The 26,096-nt window shown below is 44.7% G+C and overlaps 1 protein-coding gene across 1 annotated transcript; it reads right to left on the bottom strand.

Moving 5' to 3' along the window:
* Nucleotides 1–22,092: 22,092 nt before the first annotated feature.
* LOC140215878 (uncharacterized) lies at nt 22,093–25,889 on the bottom strand. The gene is made up of 4 exons (XM_072286226.1): nt 24,782–25,889; nt 24,421–24,662; nt 23,155–24,168; nt 22,093–22,176 (listed from the first exon to the last, which is right to left on the bottom strand). The coding sequence occupies exons 1-4, from the start codon at nt 25,887–25,889 to the stop codon at nt 22,093–22,095; spliced, it is 2,448 nt and encodes an 815-aa protein (XP_072142327.1).
* Between the last annotated feature and the right edge of the window lie 207 nt (nt 25,890–26,096).

Here is a 26,096-nt window from a genome sequence, read left to right as displayed (position 1 = left end):
AAGCAGGGCAAAGTTCTGACTGGTGTTGCGGAAGTCGTGGAGCGCGGTAGTGCTGAACGGCTGAACACAAGCAGAACCGTCGTATAAAAGTAAAGATGACGAAAACCCGCAGGGCAGAAGAGCCCATACATCAAGAATTGTCGCGGGTAACGCCTAAAAATATTCACTTTGTTGACAAAAAACGAGGTGCAATGTATTTCACTTACCGGAAAAAGTGTTATCCGAACGGGCGACGTACAAAGGCGCACAAGACACGAAGTCGGCGAATTCAGATCAATCAATCAATCAATCAATCAATCAATCAATCAATCAATCAATCAATCAATCAATCAATCAATCAATCAATCAATCAATCAATCAATCAATCAATCAATCAATCAATTTTTGTTATTGCATAAAAATAATATACAGGTAGAGGTATACAGAAGGAGATCCCATAGTTAAAACTTAATTGGGACCTCCTGTTCATGGTTAACAAAAAAGTTCATTTGGCAAGCAACAACAGCTCAATTGGTAGAATTCCAGTAATAACAAATAATGAGATACAAATATAAGTAGATGAAGTAATTGATAGGCGATATAACGGCACTAAGCAATATTTCGAAGCGGGATAAAACTAAAGTAAAACAGGAAGAAATAAAAGAAATTAAAAGAAGAAATTAATTATATGTTGGAGTACATAAGAATGGCAGGTGTAAAACCAAAATGGGATCATACAGTGCATAGTGTCACTTACATATCACATAACAGAAAACTTTTCAGTTATCACAACATCGATGGGGTTTCAGGAGTTTTATGATAAATGGTAATGTATTCCAAGATGATATGGCTGCAAAGTGAATTGTCTGTTTCGTATAATTAGTGCGCAATTTGGGCAGAATGAAGTTATTGTGCAGCGCGAAACGAGTTGAGTTAATGTTTGTTAGAGATGATATAGGAATTAGCGATAATGCTATTTTGTCATTTATTATTTTGAAAAGAAGAGTGGCAAGGCTGCACTTGACAAGGGCTGCAACGTCTAGAATGTTATTTGCTTGTAGTAACTGTTTAGCATTGGCGGTGTGTGGATTCGACGTGATTATTCTAATTGCCTGGTTTTGGATGGTTCGTATCGGCTTTAGGTATGTACGTGTTACCCCAGGAGGTTACGCAGTAGTTAATATAACAGTGTACAAACGCGAAATAGAGTGAGAGCAACACAGGTCGAGAAAAAAATGGACGCACCCTGATGAGAATGCGTATTCCATGTGATACCTTCTTTTAATATGCGTTATATGGCGATGAAATTTTAGGTTACAGTCAACAAACTGCCCTAAGTACGCGCATTCTTCATCATCATCATCATCAGCCTGGTTACGCCCACTGCAGGGCAAAGGCCTCTCCCATACTTCTCCAACAACCCCGCTCACGTACTAATTGTGGCCACGTCATCAATGCAAACTTATTAATCTCATTCGCCCACCTAGCTTTCTGCCGCCCCCTGCTACGCTTCCCTTCCCTTCGAATTCAGTCCGTAACCCTTAATGACCATGTCAGTTATCTTCCCTCCTCATTACATGTCCTGCCCATGCTCATTTTTTCTCGATTTCAACTAAGATGTCATTAACTCGTGTTTGTTCCCTCACATAATCTGACCTTTTCTTATCCCTTAACGTTACACCCATCATTCTTCTTTCCATAGCTCGTTGCGTCGTCCTCAATTTAAGTAGAACCCTTTTCGCAAGCCTCCAGGTTTCTGCCTCGTAGGTAAGTACTGGCAAGACACAGCTATTATACACTTTTCTCTTGAGGGATAATGGCAACCTGCTGTTCATGATCTGAGAATGCCTGCCAAACGCACCCCAGCCCATTCTTATTCTTCTGATTATTTCCGTCTCATGATCCGCATCCGCCGTCACTACCTGTCCTAAGTAGATGTGTTACCTTACCACTTCCAGTGCCTCGCTACATATTGTAAATTGCTGTTCTCTTCCGAGACTGTTAAACATTAGTTTTCTGCAGATTAATTTTTAGACTCGCTCTTCTGCTTTCTTCTGCAAGTGCATTCTTCACTTGCTGGTAATAAATGATCACGAATGGAAATGGGCGGAATGCATAGTGATGATTTATTTTGGGATGAGAATAAAATAAATTTAGTTTTAGTAGGAGTAATCGTAAGTCTATTCATTTTGCACCATTCTAACAAGTTATAAAGATCACTATTAATCTTGGTTATACCGTTGACAGACATTTACCAGAAGTCGTAATTGTTGTATCATCGGCATATAGTATACATTTAGAAGATGTGAGGCAGTTGTAGATCATTTTTATAAAGTAAAAAGAGTAACGGGCACAATATGGACTCTTGTGGGACACCTAAATTAGTCATTTTAGGACTAGAATGAGCATCGGAAACACTAACAACCTGGTATCTGTCTCGTAAGTAGCTGCGTAATAGTAGTAAAGGAGGACCTGTGGTACCAATTGAACCTAGTTTAAGATAAAGAATCTCGTGCCTTTGAAATGCCTTTGAAAAATCTACAAGTAAGGATGCTGCGAATTTACCGTTATGAATGGCTTTCTTTAATTGATCAGTAAGAGATGCAAGTGCTAGGTCAGTAGAGTAACCGGATCGAAGTCCTAATTGGTCAGGTGAAAAAATGTTAAATTTGGTTATGTATTTGATCAACCGTTTTTCGATTATTTTCTCGATGACCATGCTAAAAAAGGGTAAAACACAGATTGGCCTGTAGTTAGATAGTAATGAGCGATCGCCTTTCTTTAAAAACTGGAATAACCCTACCACGTTTAAGCTCGCGAGGAAATGTGCCTGCTTTAAACATGAGGTTAATAATTTCAGACAGTACAAATAATATTGGTTTAGAAATTAATTTAACATGACCAGGATGAATGTTGTCCAGTCCAGCACTAGTTATTTTTAAGTTGTTGATTACTGATACCACCTCATCAGGAGTGGTTGGAAACATAAAATGAATGTGGAAGGCGTTTTGATGCGTATAAGTTGTGTTGAGTTGGAGTGGAGTTATTAGCAAAAAAGAAATTACTGAAAGCATCCGCAATCTTAAGAAGTTCGAAATAAGTATTACCATCGTGGGATATTTTAGTTGTGCTATCCGCTCCTTGTTTCCTATTCAAAAAGGAGTTCACTATTTGCCATTGTTTCTTTACACCAGGACCACATCTAAGTATATTTTCTTCGTAATATTTGGTTATAGCTTTTTTAAGCCGTGGAGAAAGTGTGTTGCGAAATTTCTTGTACCGCACATGTAGGTTTATATTGAATGGTTGTCTTTTAGTTTTTTTATACAGGTTTTCTCGTGTGCGCATGGCCTTTAGCAAACTATCGGTGACCCAGGGATTTTGAGGTGAAGCCACTTTCTTTCTGCATTTACTTATCTGAGAGTAGATATGCTAGTATGATATCAATTTTGTTATAAATCGCCAGAAGGCTACCTGCGGATAATTTGTGTCAAGAGCGAAAGACCAGTCAATGTGAGATACAGCTGCTGAGAACAATTTTTTATCAAAAACAACTTTGGTGTAAGAATTGCAATAGGAACAATGTGCAGATGTAGTGCGCAGAAAAAGGGGAAAATGGTCAGTAATGTCACTTTCAAATATTCCTGCATCACGTGGATTCAAAAGATTAGACAATGCATGGTCGATTAGAGTGTTAGAACCGCCCAAGAACTGAACGAGTAGGGATATTATTAAGACATTCGTAACCAAAACTCTAGAAACAAGACGAATAATTGACAGAGCTCGGGGCTGACTCCATTAAATTTATGTTCATATCACCCATAATTATGACATTTTTTGTCTCAGCCAATAACTTTGCCATTATTTTTTCGAAAGAAATACAAAAGTCTGTAATTGAAAAGGAAGGTTAACGGTAAACGCAACCAAAGATAAAGTTTCTATCATCGGTGAGTTTCTATCATCTATCATCACAGATCCCGCCATTGTGGTAGTAAGCCGTCGGCGAAAACACGCAATACAGCCAATGTCACGAAGCACTGATGCAAAACACACGGCAAACAGCATCAGCACAGCTAAATGACTCCAGTTAATATCCAGCATAAATGCACAGAATGGCTTAGAATGATGCTCAACTGGCATAACGAACCCACGACCGAGACATTGCGGGCGGCAGTGGCCGCTTTTTCAAAATTCCTGCCTCCCAGTGTTTACAACACGGAATGAGATGCCTGACAAATTTGGAGCGTGCCGCCGAAGTGTTAGCAGCGCGGTGGCTCTGTGACACCGCTGTGCAACACCGGCGTTTCGCTCCTGCTGCTGTCAGTATACCTGCTGCGCGAGCATAGAAGAATGCTTTCCAGGCGTCGTGTGCGCGCCCCGTATGGAAAACACTAACACGCCCTTGATTGTTGAAGTTCTGGTGTGAAATTATTTAACATTAAAGCCAACTTATTATGTTGCTTCCAACGAGTTCGATCTGCCTGTGGCGTCTTTTATTCGCTAACGCCGACGGCCGACGGTAAGGGCACGTTTAACACGTCGTTTGGCATTTTATGCACTTTTAGACAAAATGGCTTAAAAAGGTTCTTGAGTTAGACGTTCTGAATGTGTTTACCAAGATACACTCTAGTGACACCAGTAGTGGGTTTTGCCGCAGATAAAATATATACTAGCATATTCCAAGTGCTGAGGTTATGTTTACAAGAAATTCTATTTTCAGTCTTATCATAGACCAAGACGTCTATAGCTGTTTGTAGCCGTTTCAAGAAGTTTTTAAGAGGTTACTCAAATGATATTGCGCAACAAAACACGACACGGACGTAAGAGAGGACGACACGCCAAGCGCAAGCTTTCAACTAAGTTTATTGTACCACTGAAACCGATTTTATACATGTGAAGCAGTGTAGACCGCGCATGCGCTTACATGAAAATGAACTGCGCATTCATGTAACACAGTTACGAGTCATGTGATGCCGCCTCAAGAAACTTAGTTCTTTTTCTGTGAGATCCAGAGAAGGGAAGCTAACACACTTATCACCCAATTTTGCGATCATCTGCGCTACAGGTATTTCACGGATGAGCTGTGTGCTGCCACAGGAGGCAATCGTACATTGGCCCTCACGTGGTTTGCAGCCATGATCGCGACAATGAATTGCCAAGAAACCACCGGAGCCATTTTTACATTGTTGCTGGGTTCGCGGAGTCGATCATTGAGGCAACGCCCAGTTTGTCCGATATATTGCTGCCCACATGAAAGCGGGAGGTTGTAAACCACCCGGTGGACACACTCGACGAACTTTTTTGCGGCAATGCTTTCTGCACTTAACGGAAGGGACGGCGATTCATTGTCGCGATCATCGCTGCAAACCTCTTGAGGACCAATGCACGATTGTTTATCGTGGCAGCACGCAGCTGATCCGTGAAATATCTGAAGCGCAGATGATCGCAAAATTGGGTGATAAGTGTGTTAGCTTGCCTTCTCTGGCTCTCACAGAAAAAGAAGTAATTTTCTCGGAGGCGGCATCACATGACTCGTAACTGTGTTACATGAATGCGCAGTTCATTTTCATGTAAGCACATGCGCGGTCTACACTGCTTCACATGTATAAAATTGGTTTCAGTGGTACAATAAACTTAGTTGAAAGTTTACGCTTGGTGTGTCATCCTCTCTTACGTCCGTGTCGTTTTTGTTGCGCAGTATCATGTGAGTAATGGGTTACCAACTTGCCCGGAATGCTGCTCTCATTTTTAAGAGGTTCTGTGTTTCGTGGGTCCTTACACTGAAAACATTTAAAATTTTTAAAAAATACTTTGTACGTTTGTATAAATCCGTACCTGTACATATTCCTCTGGTTTAATCTAATTATTGTGCTACCTTCTTAATTTACTCACGCAGCACACGTACCATTGCGAAATTTGCTTTTTTTCTGGAAAGCACTCAGTTATTTAACTTTGCGAATACAAAAAAAAAAGAATTGCAACCTTCATTACAGACGCACTTCCTAGGTTATTAAATAGCTACAATGTTCAGGGAACACACTGTTTCCATAAGTGGTTTACTCACGCAGTAAAATGTACTGCTCCTACACTTTGTAACAAATCAGATGTATCGACATGTAGCAGTTGACATTCTTGTTTATTTTCTCATCACAGAGATAGATATGGCACATAAACCTATATGATCATACAAATCAACCTGACCAACTACTGTGGAGACAGGCAACAAATCCTTTGTTCACTTTATACACCACAAGTGCGCGGTCTATGCATTCATTTGACTTCATGAAACCCTATTTCTACTGCAGGCTTGCGTGCTTGTGGCAATGCTTGCGTGTAGTGCGATGAAGCGCTCGACAAAACTGCACATATTATGGTCTGTGTGATATTAACTCCAGATGCAAACATTTGCGCAGGCAGGCAATGCTTTCATTCACGCAGCGCACCACAAGAACGTGGTATATGCATTCATCTGGTTTCATGATATCACACTTTTGCCACTAGCTTTACGGCAATGCTTGCGTATAGTGCTGCGCTATATGCTATACTATATGCTATACTATCTATACTACAATACTGTAGCGCAGTACTAAATAGTGCTGCGAATCACGCAGTACGCAGCACGCAGTACCACGCAGTACTGCCACCTCAGCACCTTTGCCTTGCCTACAAATACCGCTTCCGATTTGGGGCCATTCGGGGCACGCCGCTGCGACGAACTTGATCATGCAACCGCTCCTTTTTTGCGCAGGCTTTCCTGCTATGCACCCTTGCTCCGCTACATACCGGTTTCGGCCTCATCGATCCCGCCACCGCTCGTCAACCCGATGACGCTACTACATAGCCTCCTTTGGATGACGACAGAGCAGCAGAAGACAGGCTGAATCCTCCGCATCCAGCTACAGTCGAGTTCTTCGCCTGGTAACCACGCAGTACTGCCACCTCAGCAGCTTTGCCTTGCCTACAAATACCGCTTCCGATCTGGAGCCATTCGGGGCACGCCGCTGCGACGAACGTGGTCATGCAACCGCTCCTTTTTGCGCAGGTTAGTTGCCTCCCTCCCGCTTGTTGCCTCCGAACCAGTAGTCCTTTTCTGGTCGCAATGTCGTGCCCCTCTGACCTGCTTGACTGCTACCGTAGATTGTTGCGTTTTTCATGTTATTTTTGCCTCAATGTCCATCTGGTATCTTTCTTGCTAGTCATGTAGGAGGATGTCAAACTGAATCCCGGACCTTCGAACGGTGACGAACTTGTATCGCTTGTATCTATTTCACACACACTGTCTCGACTGGAACAGTCCCAAACCACTATTCTCGCAGAACTTTCCCTAATCCACGCTGCCCAAACTAATATAGAATGTTTGGTCGGCCGCCTGTCTTCGCGTGACGACGCACTGGAAAAAGTTGTCCAGAATAATCAGCCGAACGACTCGTCTTCTTGCGCCTTGAAAAGAAGCATTGAGAAATTATCCACGGAAATCAAAGCTCTTACGAACAAATGTAATGACGCTGAGAATCGCCTTCGCCGGTGAGATTTGATTTATTTCGGAATAAAGGATAATAAAGGTGAAACCTGGGCAGAGTCCGAGACCCAGATTATTTCCTTTTGCTCAGAGAAACTTGGCGTTACCGTAAATCCTGACGACATTGAGTGAGCGCACCGACTGGGGCGATTCCAGGCAGACAAAAAGCGCCCTATATTTGTAAAATTTGGGCGTTTCAAAGTTAAATAAAAGATTCTACCAGCGGGACCCAAGCTTAAAGATACGTCTTACGCTATTCGTGATGATTATTCAACACGCGCGCGAACAGCCCGAAAAATGCTTTTCACTTACGCCCAAGAAAGGAGCACTAACTTTAAGATCCGATTCGACAAGCTCACCATGAATGACAGATAAATCATATACAATTCCGAAACAAATTCTGCCGAGGAAGTGCAATTATAGCAATCGCCACCCACTTGTGGGTCGCCGCCACGCCCCCGGCCGCAGTCACCCTGCGTGAGATACTTCGCACCCACTTATCATACTTTGGCGGTTCGTCTAGCCAATATTCGCAGCTATCTGCTGAAGAAAGACGCTGTTGAAGCCTTCCTAAATGATAGCAGTACAGACAAAGCAATATTTACTGAGCCCTGGCTAACTTCTAATATCTCGAATGATGAGTTGCTACACGATGTGCGATCTTTCACGGTGTACAGACGCGACAGAGTGGGGCGGAGGGGTGGCGGAGTATGCCCTCATTCTGTGTCTTTTTAATTATTTTAATCATTTAAATTGCATGCTATCGTGCCCCGGACGCCGACATTTCATTTGTTAACCAACTGTATTCAATCCCACTGGATCTTCAGGCCCGCTATTACCGCGCGAGGTGCTTACTTTGTGGTAATTTCAACTTCCCTGACATTAACTGGCTTGACTTATCGGCGCACAGTGGCCAATCGAAAGAGTTTATTAATTTAGTTCTTACCTTCAGTCTTACACAAACAGTTGGCATTCCAACCCGCCAAAACAATACTCTTGACCTTGTTCTTGCTTCGAACCCCGAATCAATTCAGTCATTATCATGCATTCCCGGTTTCAGCGATCATTGCTCCTTATTGTTCAAACTGTCTGTACCCATCCCTACTCGTCAACCATCTGTCGAATATATCCGACACTATAAAAAGGCTGACATTCAGAATATTATCATCGAGCTGGACAAGTTTTTTCAATACTTCCGCATGTCGTCCAGTTCCAGAACAGTAAATGAGAATTGGCTGCTTTTCAAACAAAAATTGTTATCACTCGTTTGACCGATATGTACCCCTTGTTTGCATTCGAGGCGATGCCAGCAGGCCCTGGTTTTCTAATGCCCTCAGAAAACTTCCAAATAAAAAAAAACGACTCTTCCGGGCAGCAAAACATTCGGCTAGCGCTTTGCGGTGGGAAAGGTATTTCTCTTGTCTTCGCGATTACACAAAACTTTTGCGATGCTCCAGAAGAAAATTTTATCATCTGGATCTACAGGACATTATTCGCTCCAATCCAAAAAAATTCTGGAACCTTTTAACTCCCGCCATTAAGTCATCACATTTCATTTAATCATCACCTGCATTCCTTTAATAATACAAATGGCATCGCTGCGCGGAATAGCGTCTCTTGAAGTTTCCAAACAAGAGCCAATGCCGCCGTGCCTGCTGCATACACGCTTACCTTTCCTAACGCAGTTAAAACGCGGCACCAGCTCTGCTACTGCGTGATACAGGGTCACTATGATAAGAAAATTAGAAAGAACAAACTAAATTAATGCAGAAAATGTCAAACGTTGCCAAGCGTGATAAAAGGACCTGCCTCGCTAGATGAGTTGAATAAATCAGCGTCCTGAAGTCAGCTTCGCCGCAGTAGGCGTGTTACGCAGTGAAGCATATCAGAACTGAAGAGTGCCGCTTTCACCGGCACATATAATATGCGTTCCTTAATGATGTACGCGTGCACCTGCCGTCTCCTGTTACATTACGCGCGCCGAGGCGCCTAATAAGTGTACTGACCGGCTTTCAGCGCTATTTCGGACGTGGCTGTGATGCTTTGAACCGTTGGTTTGTCGACCTCGTAAGCCAGTTAATGTTTACACGGCCATTTTTTTCTGAGCTGTTGATTTCTTCCATAATAGCTACGTAATTTGGTAGTTTCCTGTCCAACTGCTTTGGTCATATGCGAGTAAAGGTGTTCTCTTTAGCCGAGCGCAGTTTTTGAAAGCGAAACGACGCTTTTGCATCAGCATATAGTGCCGTCGCCCATTTACAACACAGTCAATCAATGTAATTTTGTATGTCACTGGGAAACCGCCGAACGCAGGGAACTCACTCGCATGCGGGGAACTGCATAACTAGCCACGGGATTACCGTGCCTCTTGGGAAGCTGCTTTGCATCAAAGGCCAGGTACCCTTGCTATGATTCAACGCAAAACATTTTGTATGTGTAACCGCTTAACATATTTGTATTGCGGTGAAGCTAACCTTACGGAACCGAATTTCGCAACGCTTTTTAGACTCCTGCATCTCTACCAGCCACTACCAAACGCTTGTCGGTACGTCTCTTGGCAAAGCTCCAGGTAAATCTCCCCTGTTGGGAGTTGGAGGGACTCACGTATATGAAAACTACCAAGGAAAGCAGTTGTCCTGTTGAAGGCACGCCCCCCTGTCGAAACATTTTCACCAGCCTGTTCGACCACCGTTATCACCGCAACATATTTGTGTGCTGCGGTGAAGCATGCCGATATTGGGAAAGATTTACGAGAATCTGGAATGTATGGTTTCAGTTAGCGACTAACCTAATGTTCTACTCTCAACAAAGCAGATTTTCGTGGCAGGATGCATGATGTCTTGAGAACTTTTGTTGGCTAAAGCCATACATGCCAGGTTAGCTCTTGTCACAATGATACGCTTTACCGCAATACAGAAGAGGCATCACTGCAGGACACGCCCGCCGTAGCTAGCCAAAACCTTACGTGACCGTTCACTGCAAAACACATCCTGTATTGCGGTGAATCGTAATAACGCGCATTTGCCAGTTTAGAATGTAAAGACCCTTGCCCTTCGCTTTTGTGATATTATGACTCAGTTTAATGAGAACATGTATTCACTGCTAAAAACATCGACATTGAAATGGAGATATGAACACTGATGGCAGCCTGTGTGATGTTTTATCCCTTTACTTTTTTGTGTACCTGTCATGCTGCCATTGTTAAATTTTCCTGTACTTTGTAAGGTGCTGACGTACATAACATTACACCACAAGGAGCCATTGTAATTAGTGTTCAAGGACCAGTGTGATGGCTTTTCTCAAGAAAGGTTTGCGTTATTTTGTTGTGAAGGTTTTTTTTAGAGAGGTAGCTTTCTGAGAAGAAATCACATGTCAGGAAATAGACCTCAGTGGCACAGTAATCTTGGCTGCCTTTTGCTCAAACGTGCCCTAGACATGATTGATTTGCACTTGCTACCGGACAGCAGCCTTAGCTTGGGATACCAGTGTTATGGCATATTTTATCAAACTAGGCGAGACGTAGCATTACCAGTCCGAACAGAGACCTGTTAAAATGTTTGTCACCTTTAACACCTAGATTTTCGACCATGAATCCAGAAAAAATTTGTAGCACATATAGAACCTAGATTTTAAATGCTGTATGAGTTGGCTTCTTGTTCACTGCAGATGTGCTCGGCTTCCATCCAAACGGGAGAGCACTTCTGCATAGCTAATTAGGGAACATTCTTATGTACATACCTTCTTTTTAGTTATCTCGACTACAATCACAATCAAATGTTTATAGCACATAAATGTGCTGTGCATGAATCTAACTTACAATGCCATGTTCAACAGCACAGTGCATGTAGCTTGTGTTGGTTCATTCAAGCTAAGCATTACCATAGCCTTTAACTGTAGGTATCATGGTATGAGAGCAGAGAAATGGATATGCAAAGACAGTTGGGCGCATTGAGACATCTTTGTTGTGTGTGAAAAGGTGACAGATACACAATATGGGGAGAACACATGCACTTTCATATTTTCTCGCGCAAAAAAAAAAGCCGGAGGAATAAGGTTTCTTCACTGTGCCATAGAAACTATATGTTTGCTCTCAAAGGTAATTCTGATTCATTGGATATGTTCCTGTGCTGTGTTTATTTTCTTGAGTGCGCTTTAGTTTTTGCACGTAATTGTTTCAAACTCGTTTTTATATTCACAGACTGAACATCCCACGTCTTGGTTTGACTTCCTGGTACAGGATACTTGCACTTAGCATGGAGTGATGAAGCAGAGCAGTGTACTTTTATTAAATGTGCAGATTTTAGCAGTATAACAGCAGTTCATTAACAGAATGTGTGCTGAAAATCAAGTGGTCGTACCCACATTCGTCGTTGTCTATTTATTTATTTATTATTACTGTCAACCCTCATAGGGGGTCATAATAGAGAGGACAATACAATTACATAAATCAAATATGGACAATGTCAATGTACGTAAAGTTGCCTAACACTTGTCAATTCACAGTGAATAAGATGTTCACTTGAATGCTGTTCAGCACACTTCTGACATTTATCAAAATACGTACAATGAATATCAAGCCGCACATATCACTTGGCACTTCAAAACTAAATCGAAAACTCCCATAAATATGCCTCGGCAGCATTTTCAAAGTCGGTGACATCTTTTAGGCTAACAATAGCGTTTGGCAATTGGTTCCACATTTATATCGCATCCGAGAAAAATGAGTATCGATATGTATCACTGTTGGTACGGTACGGCTTTATGACGTAGTCGTGGTTAGTTCGCGGGTTTCTTTTGCCTGGAGCATGTAGATATTTGAGCTTATCAATCTTAAGTTGATCCTGCATTATTTGATAAAGCACCTTCAGCCTATATTTTTTCCTTCGTACCTGAAGAAGATCCAAGTTGCAACGCTGTAACATAAGCGTGACCGATTACTTCCTTCGGTATGTCGAACAAATAAAATGCGCCGCCAGTCTGTGTATCCTTTGCAACTTCCTCTTAAGCGTCGCTTGATGGGTACTCCAAACAACGCTGAATATTCTAGTATGATCCTAATGAAGGCGGCGTATGCAATAAGTTTTACATTACGCGATGCACGTTCCAGTTTTTTTTTCTAAGAAAATATAACTTTTGATAGGCAGTCATGCAGACGTTATTTATATGTTGGTTCCATGTCAATTTTGCTCATATTCCTGTATTCTCTTCAGCAAAGCCACTTATTTGGGGAACTGATCATGATAAGTGCTCATGAGCATTTTAAAGAACAGCCTTGAATCCTACTCATGCACTGGTAAAATGTATAGATGCAGTGAAATTGAAACAGAAGGCAAAATAGCAAACATGATGCAGTATTTGTCCGACAATTATGTCAGCAATTCTTGCATAAAACGATTTACTTAGAGCATACTAGCACTACAAAGCACCCATCTTTCTTGTTAGGCATACATTACTACAAGGTCTTTAAAGGTGGCCACAAGAGAGATACAGGCTTTAATGAGGAACTATAGAGGTTAAAGGCAGACATGAAAATGTATTAAGAAATTATGCAATGCATAGCATTTACTTAGTTCAAAGAGCTTCCAAAGTTACCATAAGGCCTTTATAGCTGTGGATGAGGGAACAGTTGTAGCCCTAATTGGAGCATGAGAAATGAACATTAATATCGAAACATAAGTAACAACTCGCAATGCAATTAAAAAATCTTGCAATACCTTTAAAAAGACAGTAAAATGAAATTAGTGTCACAATTTTCATTTTCTTTTTACTTCATTTAGGTTTAATATACTGATTTTAGTAATACATAAACGCAGAGGGGTAAGGCACAAAAGAAAAATGCTTGTCTGATTTTATATTCTGCCTTCTCTAAATTCAAACTTCAGTAAAGTTAACTTGGAAAGCTACGGTGAAGCCATTGCTTGAGCCTGTGTGGTGCATAACAGCAGCAACCGCCAGCCTAACTGCTTGGGTTTACAGTGCCTTATTTGTATTGTATACCTTTTAAGTGCTGAGCTATTGTAAGATTGATTAAGGTGACCAACATGCTGAACCAGTAGTTTGCTGAGTAAAATACATGGAGAAGGGTGGAAAGATAGGACAGAGCACAGGGGATGTATTCCGTGCCCACCTAGTGGAAATGTCTATTTCATCCGCTGCTGAAGTTCTGATTGGCTGGGCTGCGGTATGCATGAGGAGACATCCTCCCCCAGCTAATTTGCACTTCAGCAGAAGAGGATATGGATATGTCCACTAGATGAATACTTACTAAGCTATTTAATAAAGTACTTCTGTAACCAACATGCCTGCTATGCCATCCTTGCTTTCAATGTCTGTCTTAGTAAAAGTGTGAAAGAACCAGGCTTGTGCATGAAAAGTTTTCCTGAGGGTGTGTGCCTTGAAGCCCGTAGTGGTAATCACAGGAAACGGGGGTGGATCCAGAGTAGCACCAAAGGGCAAGCCTTCATCGAAACAAATATGGAGGGAAGTGACTGCATGATCAAACTTGTCAGCTCACAAGTTTGCCAAGACCAAGTGATGTATGAAGTTGATGAAGCCTACATGGTTAATGTGTAACCGCTCAGGCCAAAATTATTTACATACTTTTTATGAGGACTACATATTTACTGGAAATCTCAAAATAATTGTTAGTGCAGAATACCTTCCACTAGTTGTGACGTCCTTGAAAGAATAAAAATGTTTCAGTTGTACTTGTGTGGTGCATGAACTCAGCAATGGAAACAAAATGCAAAGAGTAGTATTCGCAATATATTGCCACTTCTTTAGGGCTAGATGAATTCTAATAATAATAATAAGCAAATGAAGATCGAGCATAAAAGATAGATGTTTCGACTCCCACTTGAAAGCCTTGTTCACAAAGGTTGTGAACAAAGCTCCAGTTGAACCAGCTCTTTTTTTTCATTTTTATGGTTGGCATGAAATTTTAAACTGCTTACCGTGCCTCTTTTGACCAAACCAGACAGGCTGCCGTCAAACTCTTCACTACTTCACTGCAAATAATTGGAGTTTGGCAAATACATTTTTCTAATAGGAATAGTAGGTATCGAATATTCAAACACTGATGCATACAGTTACAGCAGGCATATTTATCTTGGAAATGAAGCACCATGCTTGTATTGTCTTGTAAAAAAAGACAGCTATCAAGGAAGATTTTGATTATTTTTAAACAAAAGTAATTATACCAGATATACTTGAAGCAGATCTAGTGCTTCTCAAGAACCACGTCCAAACTGCACACACTAAAACATTAGGCTGGGATATTCAAAAAGACAAGTACATGTTTTGCTCGCCAAGTGACCTTGTGTGTGCTCAATTATGCAAAGTGTGCTATTATATGAATAATGTAATTTGCTAATGTAAAGAAAGAACAAGCCAGGATCTCTTTCTTCATATATACGCGCTGAATCAAGAAAGTAATTAAGGAAGAAGAACACCAGAAATAAACACAAATATTTGTGTGCTTTCTGGCATAAAATAATTCTCATGTAAGCCACGTAACATGCTTTCCAAAGCATCCCCTACCTTAACTTATAGCTGAATCACATGAAGTCGCTTTCTAAGAACACACATGATTCATGATCATTCACTCTGTTAGTGACTCCCACTGAAGTAGACTGAGAACATATCTGGGCATTGCATTCAATAGCTGATGTAGAGTGAGAAGACTGCTGCTTGTAGGTATGAATGAACCAAGTGAATAACAAATCTAGGTTCTCAAACTTCTAGTAGTAAGTGTGGCAGAACTTAAGAAAAACATATTGCAACTAAAATTGCAACACATGATGAAATAACTGAAATAGCTAGAGAGTTTAATAGACCAATAAATAGGAAACTGCAAATTCCCAACATTTCTGAATACTTTTCTTCACATGTGTTCACCTCATAAGTATGACTTCCCTTAATGCTTGAACCTCTGCCTTAATTTCATAATTCCCCATTCTCGCTGCTTTGCTCATGCTGATTGACATCTAGCACAAAGGTTGGCAAAAGTAGCTGAGCATGTGCACGTGTTGCGAGACAAGCTGCCCACATCTGGTAGCCACATGCCAATTTCTCAGAGTAGATGAAAGGGAAGCCTTGAGGGTAAACCATAGAGAAGACGGATACCTTGGTTGAATGATAACTGAAAACACCAACATGGAAAATTTGGACAGCCCACAGAATCAGCAGAATTGACATAGTTTGGAAAAACTGAAAAGATGCATTATGATATTTATGTTACACAGGTTCCAGTCAAGTTGAAGATTTTCACTGTCTAATAAACTTATAAGACAATACATGACCAGCAATACTGTATGGAACCTAAACAAGTTTAATAAAGTCACCTAGAAGTCAGGATGGAGAAGCGAGTGAATTGAGGATGCTAAAATGGATGAGGTGGAGGCAGATTGTGAAGACAGGTTTTAAAAAATTAACATTCAACACACACTTAAGTTGGCAAAAATTGGACTCAATGTTCAAGAAGAAATTGACTAAGATAATTTATTGGTATACGTACATGAGAGAGCAGCAACAATACAGCAGAGATAACTGTCATGCAAGAGGAAAGGACGTCAGTCTAAAAATTAACATTTGATCAGAAGAATGGTTATGCTTGGGCTCAGGCTCATGTACAATTCTGTATGGTACGCATGACGTCAGAGCTGCATCGCATAAGGAACTGTGGCCTTATATGCTTCGATTATGAAATGAGTGGGCCAAGAGTGGAACAAGGATAGCATCAAGAGGGGGCCTCCTCCAAAAGGAGAACAGGAGGGAAACGGGGCGAGAGAGATTTTCTACGCAACAGATACAGAATCATATGAGTCATAGTCATATGAGTCATAGTCATAGGAACCATGACCCAAGGAGCTGCACAACAAGGTATATACATTCCAATCTCTACACAGTTAAACCTCAGTGTAATGAAATTCTCGATATAACGAAGTATTTAACTTTTCATAACCTCTTCTCTATAGAACACCATGCATTTAGAGCCTCAATATAACGAAGTGTGCTTGTGTGCAATTTCAATATAACGAAATTTCGCTTCTGCCGCAGATGAGTGCCAAGACAATCAATGGTAACTTCCGCGGACGCAGATAGTCAACTGATTGAATTACAAGCGGGACCCCACGCGTGTGCTAGTTAACCTGTTGTTCTATACCTAAGAGGCACGGCAAAGGTGTGGTATAAAAACCACGAAGAGGAGCTTACCAGCTGAGACCAATGCAAAGAGAAGTTGACAAAATTGTTTGGCAAACTAGCCGGCCGTAAAATTGACGCAAGACAGGAACAGGCCTCCTGTGCCCAATCCCCCACGGAGTCCTATCTCTTGTGCATCCAGGACATACTGGCACTTTGTCGTAAAGCAAAACCGATCGCGACATGAGAGAAGCTAAGAAGGTCGGGCATGTGCTTAAGGGCATTGCTGACGACGCCTTTAATCTGCTCATGTGCAAAAGCTGCTCTACAGTTGATGTTATCTTTAAAGAGTGCCGACAATTCCAGCACGCCAAAAGCTGATGCGCCTTGCAACCATTCGCCAGACTTCCCCCTACTGCCGCAACGCCGACGTGTGAAGATCAACCCGCACAGCAGCATGCGTCGACGTCAGAGGATGTGGTGCGAATCGTTGGACATGAACTGGATCCGATGGCGCCCGCAGCTTTCGGTTCGCGTAGCCCTGATGCTACGACATTTTCAGTTCCTCTCGTACAAGCCATCGTTCGCCAGGAACTTGAAAACATTGGTTTACGCTCTGTGTGTGCTGTCGCCCATCCCAGAGCTAACGAACGCCCTTCTACTATTTTCGCTCCACCCCGACGCTTCTCTCCGCGTTATGGCAAGCCGATTGAGCGGAGAACCGCGGACGACCAGCCGATATGTTTCACCTGTCGCCGCATTGGTCATGTCGCCAGATACCAGCTGTCGAAACTCGTGGTCCTCAACACCTGGCACGCCGACTAACCTGAGCCGTTTTAATGGAAATGCCCGCAATGTTTCGCCCACCGCCGAGTCTAATAGCGACAACTCAGCTAGAAACACGTGGTACACTCGCTCACCATCGCCGCGCGGACACCAGTCTCGTCATCGCAAACACGTCGCCCATCTTTCCGTTCGCCACAGCCACGTCGCCTTTCGTCCCCTGTGGCGTTTGGCCGCACCCGTTCGTAAAACTAAGAAATGCAGCCTTCGGAGGTGGTGCTGCATTGCCTAATGCTGCAGCAAATCCTCTGTCTATGCACACAAGGAGAAGTGTAATTGGTGTTAAAATAGACAGCATAGTTGTCCAAGCACTCATCGACAGTGGAGCCCACATACCTGTGGCGAGTGCTAGCCTGCGTAGTCGTTTAAAGAAGGTCCTCACCCCAGCAGCTGCCCGAGTGCTTCATATGGCTGACGGTGGAATGCTGGTTCTTGGAATGTGTACTGCAAGTATAGCTGGCCGCCCTACTTCTGTTCTCTTTGCTGCGAGCAACATCTTCCCTCACAACGTTATCCTAGGATTTGACGTTTTATCCACTCATTATGCTCTCCTCGACTGCACGGCCGGCATTATTCAGTTAGAACTGCCTCAACTCGCCGATGCTCCGAGCACCGCCCCACCGCACTTGTGCTCGCTTCGTGATGTGCGTCTGTCACCCGAAGCAGTTACTTACGTCACTTTGACCGCCCAGCCACAGGTTCCTGATGGTGAATATGTGCTTCGTCCCATCATCGATGTGCTTTGAACCGGTCACGGTTACTAATAATGACATCGGTTTACCGCTTCTGAATTTCAGCCTGTGCCCTCAAGTGGTTCCGGCCAGCATGTTCTTGGACAGCATTTCTAGTGGTTCTGAATTTGATATTGAGAGTCTGAATTCTGAGAGTGGTTTATTAATGCCAATCGCAGCTCCCAAAAAAGCTCTGGTTCCTTAACTGACGACTTTGCGAAAATGACTGCACTTAACCTCGCCTCTGCACAGGCCAGGGACATATGTCTCCTGCTTGAATCGTACAGTGGAATCTTTGATTTCGGCAACAGGCCTTTAGGCTGAACATCTGTTGTTCACTACCTTCTAAAAACTGGAGACACAAATCCTATTTGTCGGCGTCCCTATCATGCATCGCATGCTGAACGTCGAGTCATCCAATCAGAGGTGGGCAAAACGTTTCGCAAAGGGGTCATCGAGCCATCAGCCAGCCCTTGGGCTTTGCCTTTCGTCCTTGTGAAAAACAAAGATGGTACCTGGCATTTTTGCGTCCATTATCGCCACTTAAACAAGATCACGCGCGAAGACGTCTACCCACTACCATGCAACGATGACGCCTTGGACTGCTTCCACAGAGCTAAATACTTATCGTCCATCGATCTTCGATCCAGCTACTGGCAGATTTCGGTTGATGAAATGGTTGGAGAAGACAGCCTTCATCACACCGGATGGCTTATATCAATTCAAAGTTATGCTCTTTTGCCTATGCAATGCTCCTGCGACATTTGAACTCGTGATGGACTCTCTTCTGCGATGCTACAAATGGACCACCTGTCTTTGTTACCTTGACGAAGCTGTTCTTTCTCCCATGTTCGGCAGCCGCCTTGCCCGACTCACTGCCATTATTGCGGTCTTCTGAAAAGCCGGCCTCCAACTCCACGAAGTGTCAATTTGGGCGCCGTCAGATTACAGTGTTGGGGCACCTCATTGACGCATCCGGTGTCCAACCAGATTCGGAAAAAGTTCGTGCCATACGCAGTTTCCCTGTGTCACATTCTGCTTCTGACGTGCGCTGCTTCGTCGGCCTGTGTTCTTACTTTCATCGTTTCATCAAAAACCTTGCCAACATTGCTCAGCCTTTGACAGATCAAAAAGAAGAGCAGGCCATTCTCATGGGGCCCGGAGCAGGCTCATGCGTTTGCCGCTCTCATCAGGTTTCTGACCACCCCTCCCATACTTGCCCACTTTGATCCATCTGCACCAACCGAAGTCCACACTGGCTCAAGCGGCCATGGCATCGGCGCTGTTCTCGATCAACAACAGAATGGTACGGAGTGCGTGATAGCTTGCGCCAGCCGCCTGCTGTCACTTGCCGAGAGAAATTACCCTATCACCGAATGGGAGTGCTTCGCTTTAGTTTGGGCTGTCGTCAAGTTCCGGCCATACTTGTACGGCCGTACATTTTCGGTCGTTCCAGATCACCACGCACTCTGCCGGCTGTCTTCCCTCCGGGACCTGACAGGACGGCTTGGTCGCTGGGCTTTGTGGCTCCAGGAATTTCCATTTATTGTCAGTTACAAGACTGGATGCCTCCACAAGGACACTAACTGCCTCTCGTCACCCCGTGGATCCACTTGATCCTTCTGTGCATGATCCGGTGACCTGCGTGATGGCTTTCACTTACATGACTGACATGCGCACCGAACAACAACGCGACGAATCCTTGCAGTCCATCATTACCGGAGTGCAATCACTCCGGCAGCACTGACGGCACATGCCGCATGTTCTTGCCGCACAACGGCATCCTCTACCACCGCAATATGAACACTGATGGCCCTGAGTTGCTCCTTGGCCTTCCTCGTGATCTGCAATCCGTTGCTCTTGAACAACTTCACGATGCACCGACGGTGGGACACCTTGGAGTTTTGCGTACATACGATCACGTACAACGCTGGTTCTTCTGGCCAGGTCTCTACTGCTTTGCGCACTGTTATGTCGCAACTTGCGAAGTGTGTCAGTGCCGGAAGAAACTTCCCCTACCACCTGTCGGATGATTCCATCCAGTTGAAGTTCCCTGTGAACCGTTCTCTCGCTTAGGCCTTGACTTACCTGGCACTTTTCCGACGACGACTAGAGCTAGCAAGTCGATTGCCGTCGCTACTGATTACATGACACGCTATGCGATAACAAAGGCGTTGCAGACTAGTTGTGCAACAGACGTTGTCGATTTTCTCCTCCACGACGTCATTCTCCATCATGGTGCACCTCGACAGTTATTACAGACCGCAGCTGGTCATTCTTGTCTCTAGTTGTCAGCGACCTCGTCCGCTCTTGTGCCACTGAGCACCAAGCTGTCCACCGCCTACCACCCACAAACAAATGGTCTTATGGAAGTCTCAACCGAACAATCACACAGGTGCTGTCGATGTAGGTCTCCAGCGATCACCGCGACTGGGACACCACGCTGGCCTACGTGACGTTTGTGTATAACTTGTCCCGACGTGACACTGCAGGATATTCACCCTTTTATCTTTTGTATGGTTGCAACCCCACTTTGCCCTTTGACATCATCATCCCTTCTGTGCCACGTGTTGCAACTAACCATGCTCATGAAGTCATCGATCGCGCTCACGGGGCATGTCAAGTCGCCCGATCTCGTTTATTAGCCCCGCAGCATATACCAAAAGAGTTATGACTGATGCCATCGCGATGTTAAGTTTGCACCAGGTACTTGGATGCTCCTTTGGTCACCATGTCGTCGGGTTGGCCTCTCCCAGAAGCTTCTCTCTCGCTACCCAGGGCCTTATGAAGTCCTAAGTCCAGTTAACGACGTAAATTACGAGATTCCGCCACTTCAGTTTGATGCATCCTCAAGTATGACGCCTGTTGACGTTGTCCATGTTTCGCGGCTGAAGCCATACTTCACAGGACCCCCACACGCTTCACCAACCGGGGGTCCTGTTACGGAAGGATGAAAAAATTAAGAGAGGAAGAAGACTGCAGGACGCTGGCTCCTGCGTGCTGTTGGTGGTCAGCCATCTTAACTACTCTGCCTCATCTTGTATATATATTGTAAATACAGTCTTTCTATACTCCCAACATCCCCTTAGCAGTATGCTTCGCCTCTGGCATGTTCATGATCTCCGATGGTATATTTTATTTATTTATTCATTTCCTCAAAGGTCTCTGTTGAGACATTACATGAGGGAGTGGGGAGTTAGTGACAAAGATAGGTACTACAAATTACAAAGGGATATTTTCGATGAGTCGCTTGAATGCAAGTGGGTCGATGATAGTGGCAACTTCGGCAGGCAGGCCATTCCAGTCTCGTGTTGTGCGCAGAAAAAATGATTGCTGAAAAGTAACTGTATGGGCTTGTGGGGGATATGCTGTATTAGAGTGACTGGTGCGGGCAATGCGATGTGCTCTTTTTATGTACGGGTTGTCAAAAGGCAAGGAATGAAAGAATTTATGAAAAAGCTGAAGACGGGCTATTCTACGGCGTGAGGCTAGAGAGGGTAGGTTTATTTGGGCTATTAGTGCCGAGATACTTGAATTGTATGAATAAGTTGACAGGATAAATCGTGTCGCGCGGTTCTGAACCGACTCGAGGGCTTTAATAAGGTTATTGTGGTGGGGGTCTGTAATAACCGATGTGGACGCAGCAGCAGCCTTTGCAAGATTCCTATATTGCACAAAAAACAAGGGTTTATGTAAGCGCCACGTATCGCTTATCGGCACACGCGCGACGGGTTTAACACGGAAGACATGCGCACAAGATAGCCAACTCAGTCACGTCGCTCTGTTATCACATCCCTTCCCACCTAGTAGTCAATGCCGTAACGAAGCACTGGGCGACGTACACGAGTAGACCTACGGCATGCTTGCGGATCTTCTGGGCTAGGCGATCTCTGCACTGCAGTTGGCGTCGCTGGAAGGATAGGCGATCTCTGCACTGCAGTTGGCGTCGCTGGAAGCTTGAAGCTGGGGTTAGCGTGAGAGACTATCGGTATAGCATCCCATGCTCTCCGCACGTGGTTGCGATGACGTCGGTGTACTGAGCCATCGGAAGTCTGTACTTTGTACATGACGTGGCCCAAGCGACGCAGTATCCGTGCGGCCAGCCACTTCGGACCACGAGAGAAGTTCCGCACATACACGGAGTCACCTTGCAGAAACTTCCTCGAGGATGGCTGCTTCGTACATCCAGGGCCTTTTACGCCAGGGTGAAGACTCGACAAGACAGAGCGGAAGCTCCTGCCCAGCATGAATTCTGCTGGCGTCCTTCCGGTTTCCGAGTGGGGCGTGGAGTGCTGCTTGAATAAAAAACGAGAAACTTTACATGCCACTGTGCCCTCGCTCTGCTTTCGAAGCGCACACTTTAGCTCGCGAACCATGCGTTCAGCCCTTCCGTTGCTTGCGGGATGGTAGGGAGCGGTACACATGTAGCGCACGCCATTTTTCTTCAAGAAAGATTGCATTTCGCTGCTCGAGAAGGCTGTGCCGTTATCAGAAACAACCAACTCCGGCAATCCGTATGAAGCAAACATTCTTCGCAGTTTTTCGATCACAGCTGAGGAATGAAGCGATGGCATTATCTCGATCTCGGCCCAGTTTGATAGCGCGTCCACGACAACAAGAAAGAAAACGCCCTTAACCGGCCCTGCAAAATCTATGAATTCTGCTCCACGGGCTTTCGGGTTTCGTCCAAAAATGCACAGGCGTTTTAGGTTCGCTTTGCCTGTTATCTTGACAGGGTTTGCAATGACGCACGAAATCTTCAATCTGGGCATCGATCTTCGGCCACCACACATATGACCTTGCCAGAGCTTTCATGGCCGTTATGCCAGGGTGATTTGCATGCAGAATGGAGAGGACTTTTTCTCTCAGCTCTTCCGGCAGTATGACCCTGTTACCCCACAGAAGGCATTCACGGTGAAAAGACAGCTCTCCGCTCCTCACCTGATAGGCAGCATATTCTGGGGGCACACCTTGTTCTGGCCAGCTAGTTGCAACCCATTTCTTCACCCGCGACAGGCAAGGATCACGCATAGTGGCTGATGAGACGTCTGCTGCGCTCACAGGAGGGTACTCCACTGCTTCCAACAAAAGCACGTCGCCAGGAGGCTCGATGTCCCTCCTGTCACCGGGTATCGGTAGCCTGCTTAGACAGTCAGCGTTTGCGTGATCTTGCGTCCTTCTATACTCCAGTTTGTATTCGTAAGCAGATAACAACAAAGACCATCGCAACATGCGCGGTGACAAAACAACGGGAATCTGCTTGTCTCGTTGAAAGATACCGAGTAGGGGCTTATGATCTGTAAAGATGCGGAATTCTCGCCCACATAGGTACTGATGAAATTGACGGACGCCATAGACAATAGCTAGAGCCTCGCGGTCAATCTGGGCGTAATTACGTTCCGCCTTAGTGAGTGTTCTCGACGCATAAGCAACAGGTTGCTCGCGTCCTTGAGCATCGCGGTGAGCTAATACAGCTCCCACACCCCCGGGTGATGAGTCACAAGACAGAATTAAGGGTGCATCAGGGTTAAAATGCACTAAAAGTGACTCGGACGTCAGCAACGTCTTTAGTCTTTCGAAAGCTAGTTGCTGTTCTTCACCCCAGTTCCACGTACTCTCGCTGTCCAGTAGGTGGTAGAGCACTTCTGCAACTTCGGACCGACCCTTTAGGAAACGATTGTAGAAATTCACCATACCTAGAAAAGCTTGGAGCTCCTTCTTGTTCTTTGGTACAGGTGCTTTGTGAATCGCCTCGACTTTAGCCTTTGATGGGCAGATGCCGGTGGCGTCTATCCGGTGTCCCAAATACGCCAGGCTCTCTTTGAAGAACTGACACTTGGCGCCTTGTATACGCAGTCCCGCTTTTGACAGTCGGTTGAGAACCTCCATGAGGATTTCATGGTGCTCCTCTGCTGTTTCGCTGGCCACAAGGATGTCGTCGAGGTATGCCGCCACCTGGCATAGACCTGCAAGCACTGTATCAATTGCTCTTTGAAATAATCCGGGTGCTACCGAGACACCAAATGGCAAACGTCGCACTTTGTACAGGCCCTGTACTATATTTATTGTGAGCAGTTCTGCTGTAGCGTCATCAACTGCAAGTTGCTGGTGCGCTTGCGTCAAGTCAATTTTAGAAAAAATACGGCCTTTCCCCAACTTTGCGAAAAGTTCCTTGCTAGTAGGTAAAGGATAAACGTTGTTCCTTACCGCTTGGTTTACTGTACTTCGATAGTCGCCGCATATTCTTAATGACCCATCCTTTTTACGGACGATGACCACAGGGGTGGCCCATTCCGAGTACTGCGTCGGTTGCAGAACACCTTGACGTTCCAGTTTTTCCAGTTCTGTGATGACGTCATCCTTCAGTGCGAACGGAATGCTGCGGCATTTTAGAAACTTGGGCTGGGCATATTCCTTCAGCTCGATGTGTAGGGGTGGCAGAGCAGCGCCTGGAAATGTTTCGTCAAAAACATCCGGAAACCTTTTGATAAGGGCTTCTGCGTTTTGTTCGATGCTGTGAAGCCCAGTCACATTACCTTGAACCAATCGCGACCCAAAAGCGTGCTACCTTCGTTTCTTACAACGAGAATCGGCAGCTGGAAGTCTTGTTCCTTGAATTTGACCGGAAGTGTGGCTTTTCCGATGACGTCCAATCCTTCCTTAGTCCAAGTTACGAGCTTGGTGTCCGATTCTTCAAGCTTTATGCGCCTTGCCACTTTCAGTTTGCTGAACGTGTTTTCACTGATAATCGACCTAGCTGCTCCTGAGTCGACTTCCATGGACACTATTTCACCGCCTATACTTACGGCCACCATAAACTTGGGACAACCGCTAGTCACTTGACTAATATTTAGCATGTCATCATACTCAGTTTGCTCCGAGTTTGACATATCTTCTAACTGGTGGTTAACCTGACCTTTTTGTTTCTTGCGACACGCTTTGGCCAAGTGCCCTTTCACAGAACAGTTGAAGCATACTGCGGTTTTAAACCTGCAACGGTATGCAGCGTGGTTGCCGAAACACCGGAAACACTGCCGTTTCAACTGCTCGCTTGAAGTTTCTACATCTTGCCCATTCTTATGCTGCTTCATGGTTTGCCTGTCCACTTTAGCTGTCAAATCTGGGACGTCCTGACATAGGCCGCCCATAACCCTTTGATGTTTTGCAGCAGCCTCTGCCGTCACTGCTAGATCGTAGGCAGTCTTAAAGGTTATGTCTTTCTCGGCCAACAAACGTTGCTGCACAATGCTGTCAGAGATTCCAAAAACCAACCGGTCCCTTAGCATTACGTCGAGAGGAAGCTGGTTGTCGTTGAACCCGCAGTTCCCGGCTAGCTTACGTAAAGCTGTAACATAGTCTGCGACAGATTCGGCGTCGTGCTGATCTCGCTTCGAGAAAACGTACCTTGAATATAACTCGGATGGCTTCAGGTTGATGTGGTTCTTCACAGCATTCACGATGGACTGGTAGTCAGCGTTCGGTGGTCGGAGAGGCTTGACGAGGGTAGCTATCAGGGAGTATGTATCCTCCCCACAGCAGCTCAGCAATACTGCCCTCTTGTCGGAGTCTTCCTTGAGCTTGTTTGCAGTGCAGCATAGCTCTATACGCTCGACGTAATCCTCCCATGAAGAGTTACTGTTTAAGTGAAATTCGCCGATACGGACGCCGAAGGCCATCTTGCTGGAAAGGCCCTCCCCGCATGGGCACAACCGTGCCTCGTCGCCAGTGTAATAACCGATGTGGACGCAGCAGCAGCTTTTGCACGATTCCTATATTGCACAAAAAACAAGGGTTTATGTAAGCGCGACGTATCGCTTATCGGCACACGCGCGACGGGTTTAACACCGAAGACATGCGCACAAGATAGCCAACTCAGTCACGTC

The sequence above is a fragment of the Dermacentor andersoni genome, chromosome 2 (assembly GCF_023375885.2).
Source record: "Dermacentor andersoni chromosome 2, qqDerAnde1_hic_scaffold, whole genome shotgun sequence".
Classification (NCBI taxonomy): Eukaryota; Metazoa; Arthropoda; class Arachnida; order Ixodida; family Ixodidae; genus Dermacentor; species Dermacentor andersoni.
The sequence above is the reverse complement of the archived record's forward strand: the minus strand, read 5'-3'. Positions and strand labels throughout refer to the sequence as shown.

What these genes read in the sequence shown, in the direction of transcription:
- LOC140215878 (XM_072286226.1), bottom strand. Translation starts at nt 25,889, where the DNA reads ATGGCCTTCGGCGTCCGTATCGGCGAATTTCACTTAAACAGTAACTCT. An exon ending in TCTCGTTGTAAGAAACGAAG is followed by an intron (nt 24,663 to 24,781) that starts GTAGCACGCTTT and finishes AAACATTTCCAG; the next exon opens with GCGCTGCTCTGCCACCCCTA. An exon ending in CAGAATATGCTGCCTATCAG is followed by an intron (nt 22,177 to 23,154) that starts GTGAGGAGCGGA and finishes CGCTAACCCCAG; the next exon opens with CTTCAAGCTTCCAGCGACGC.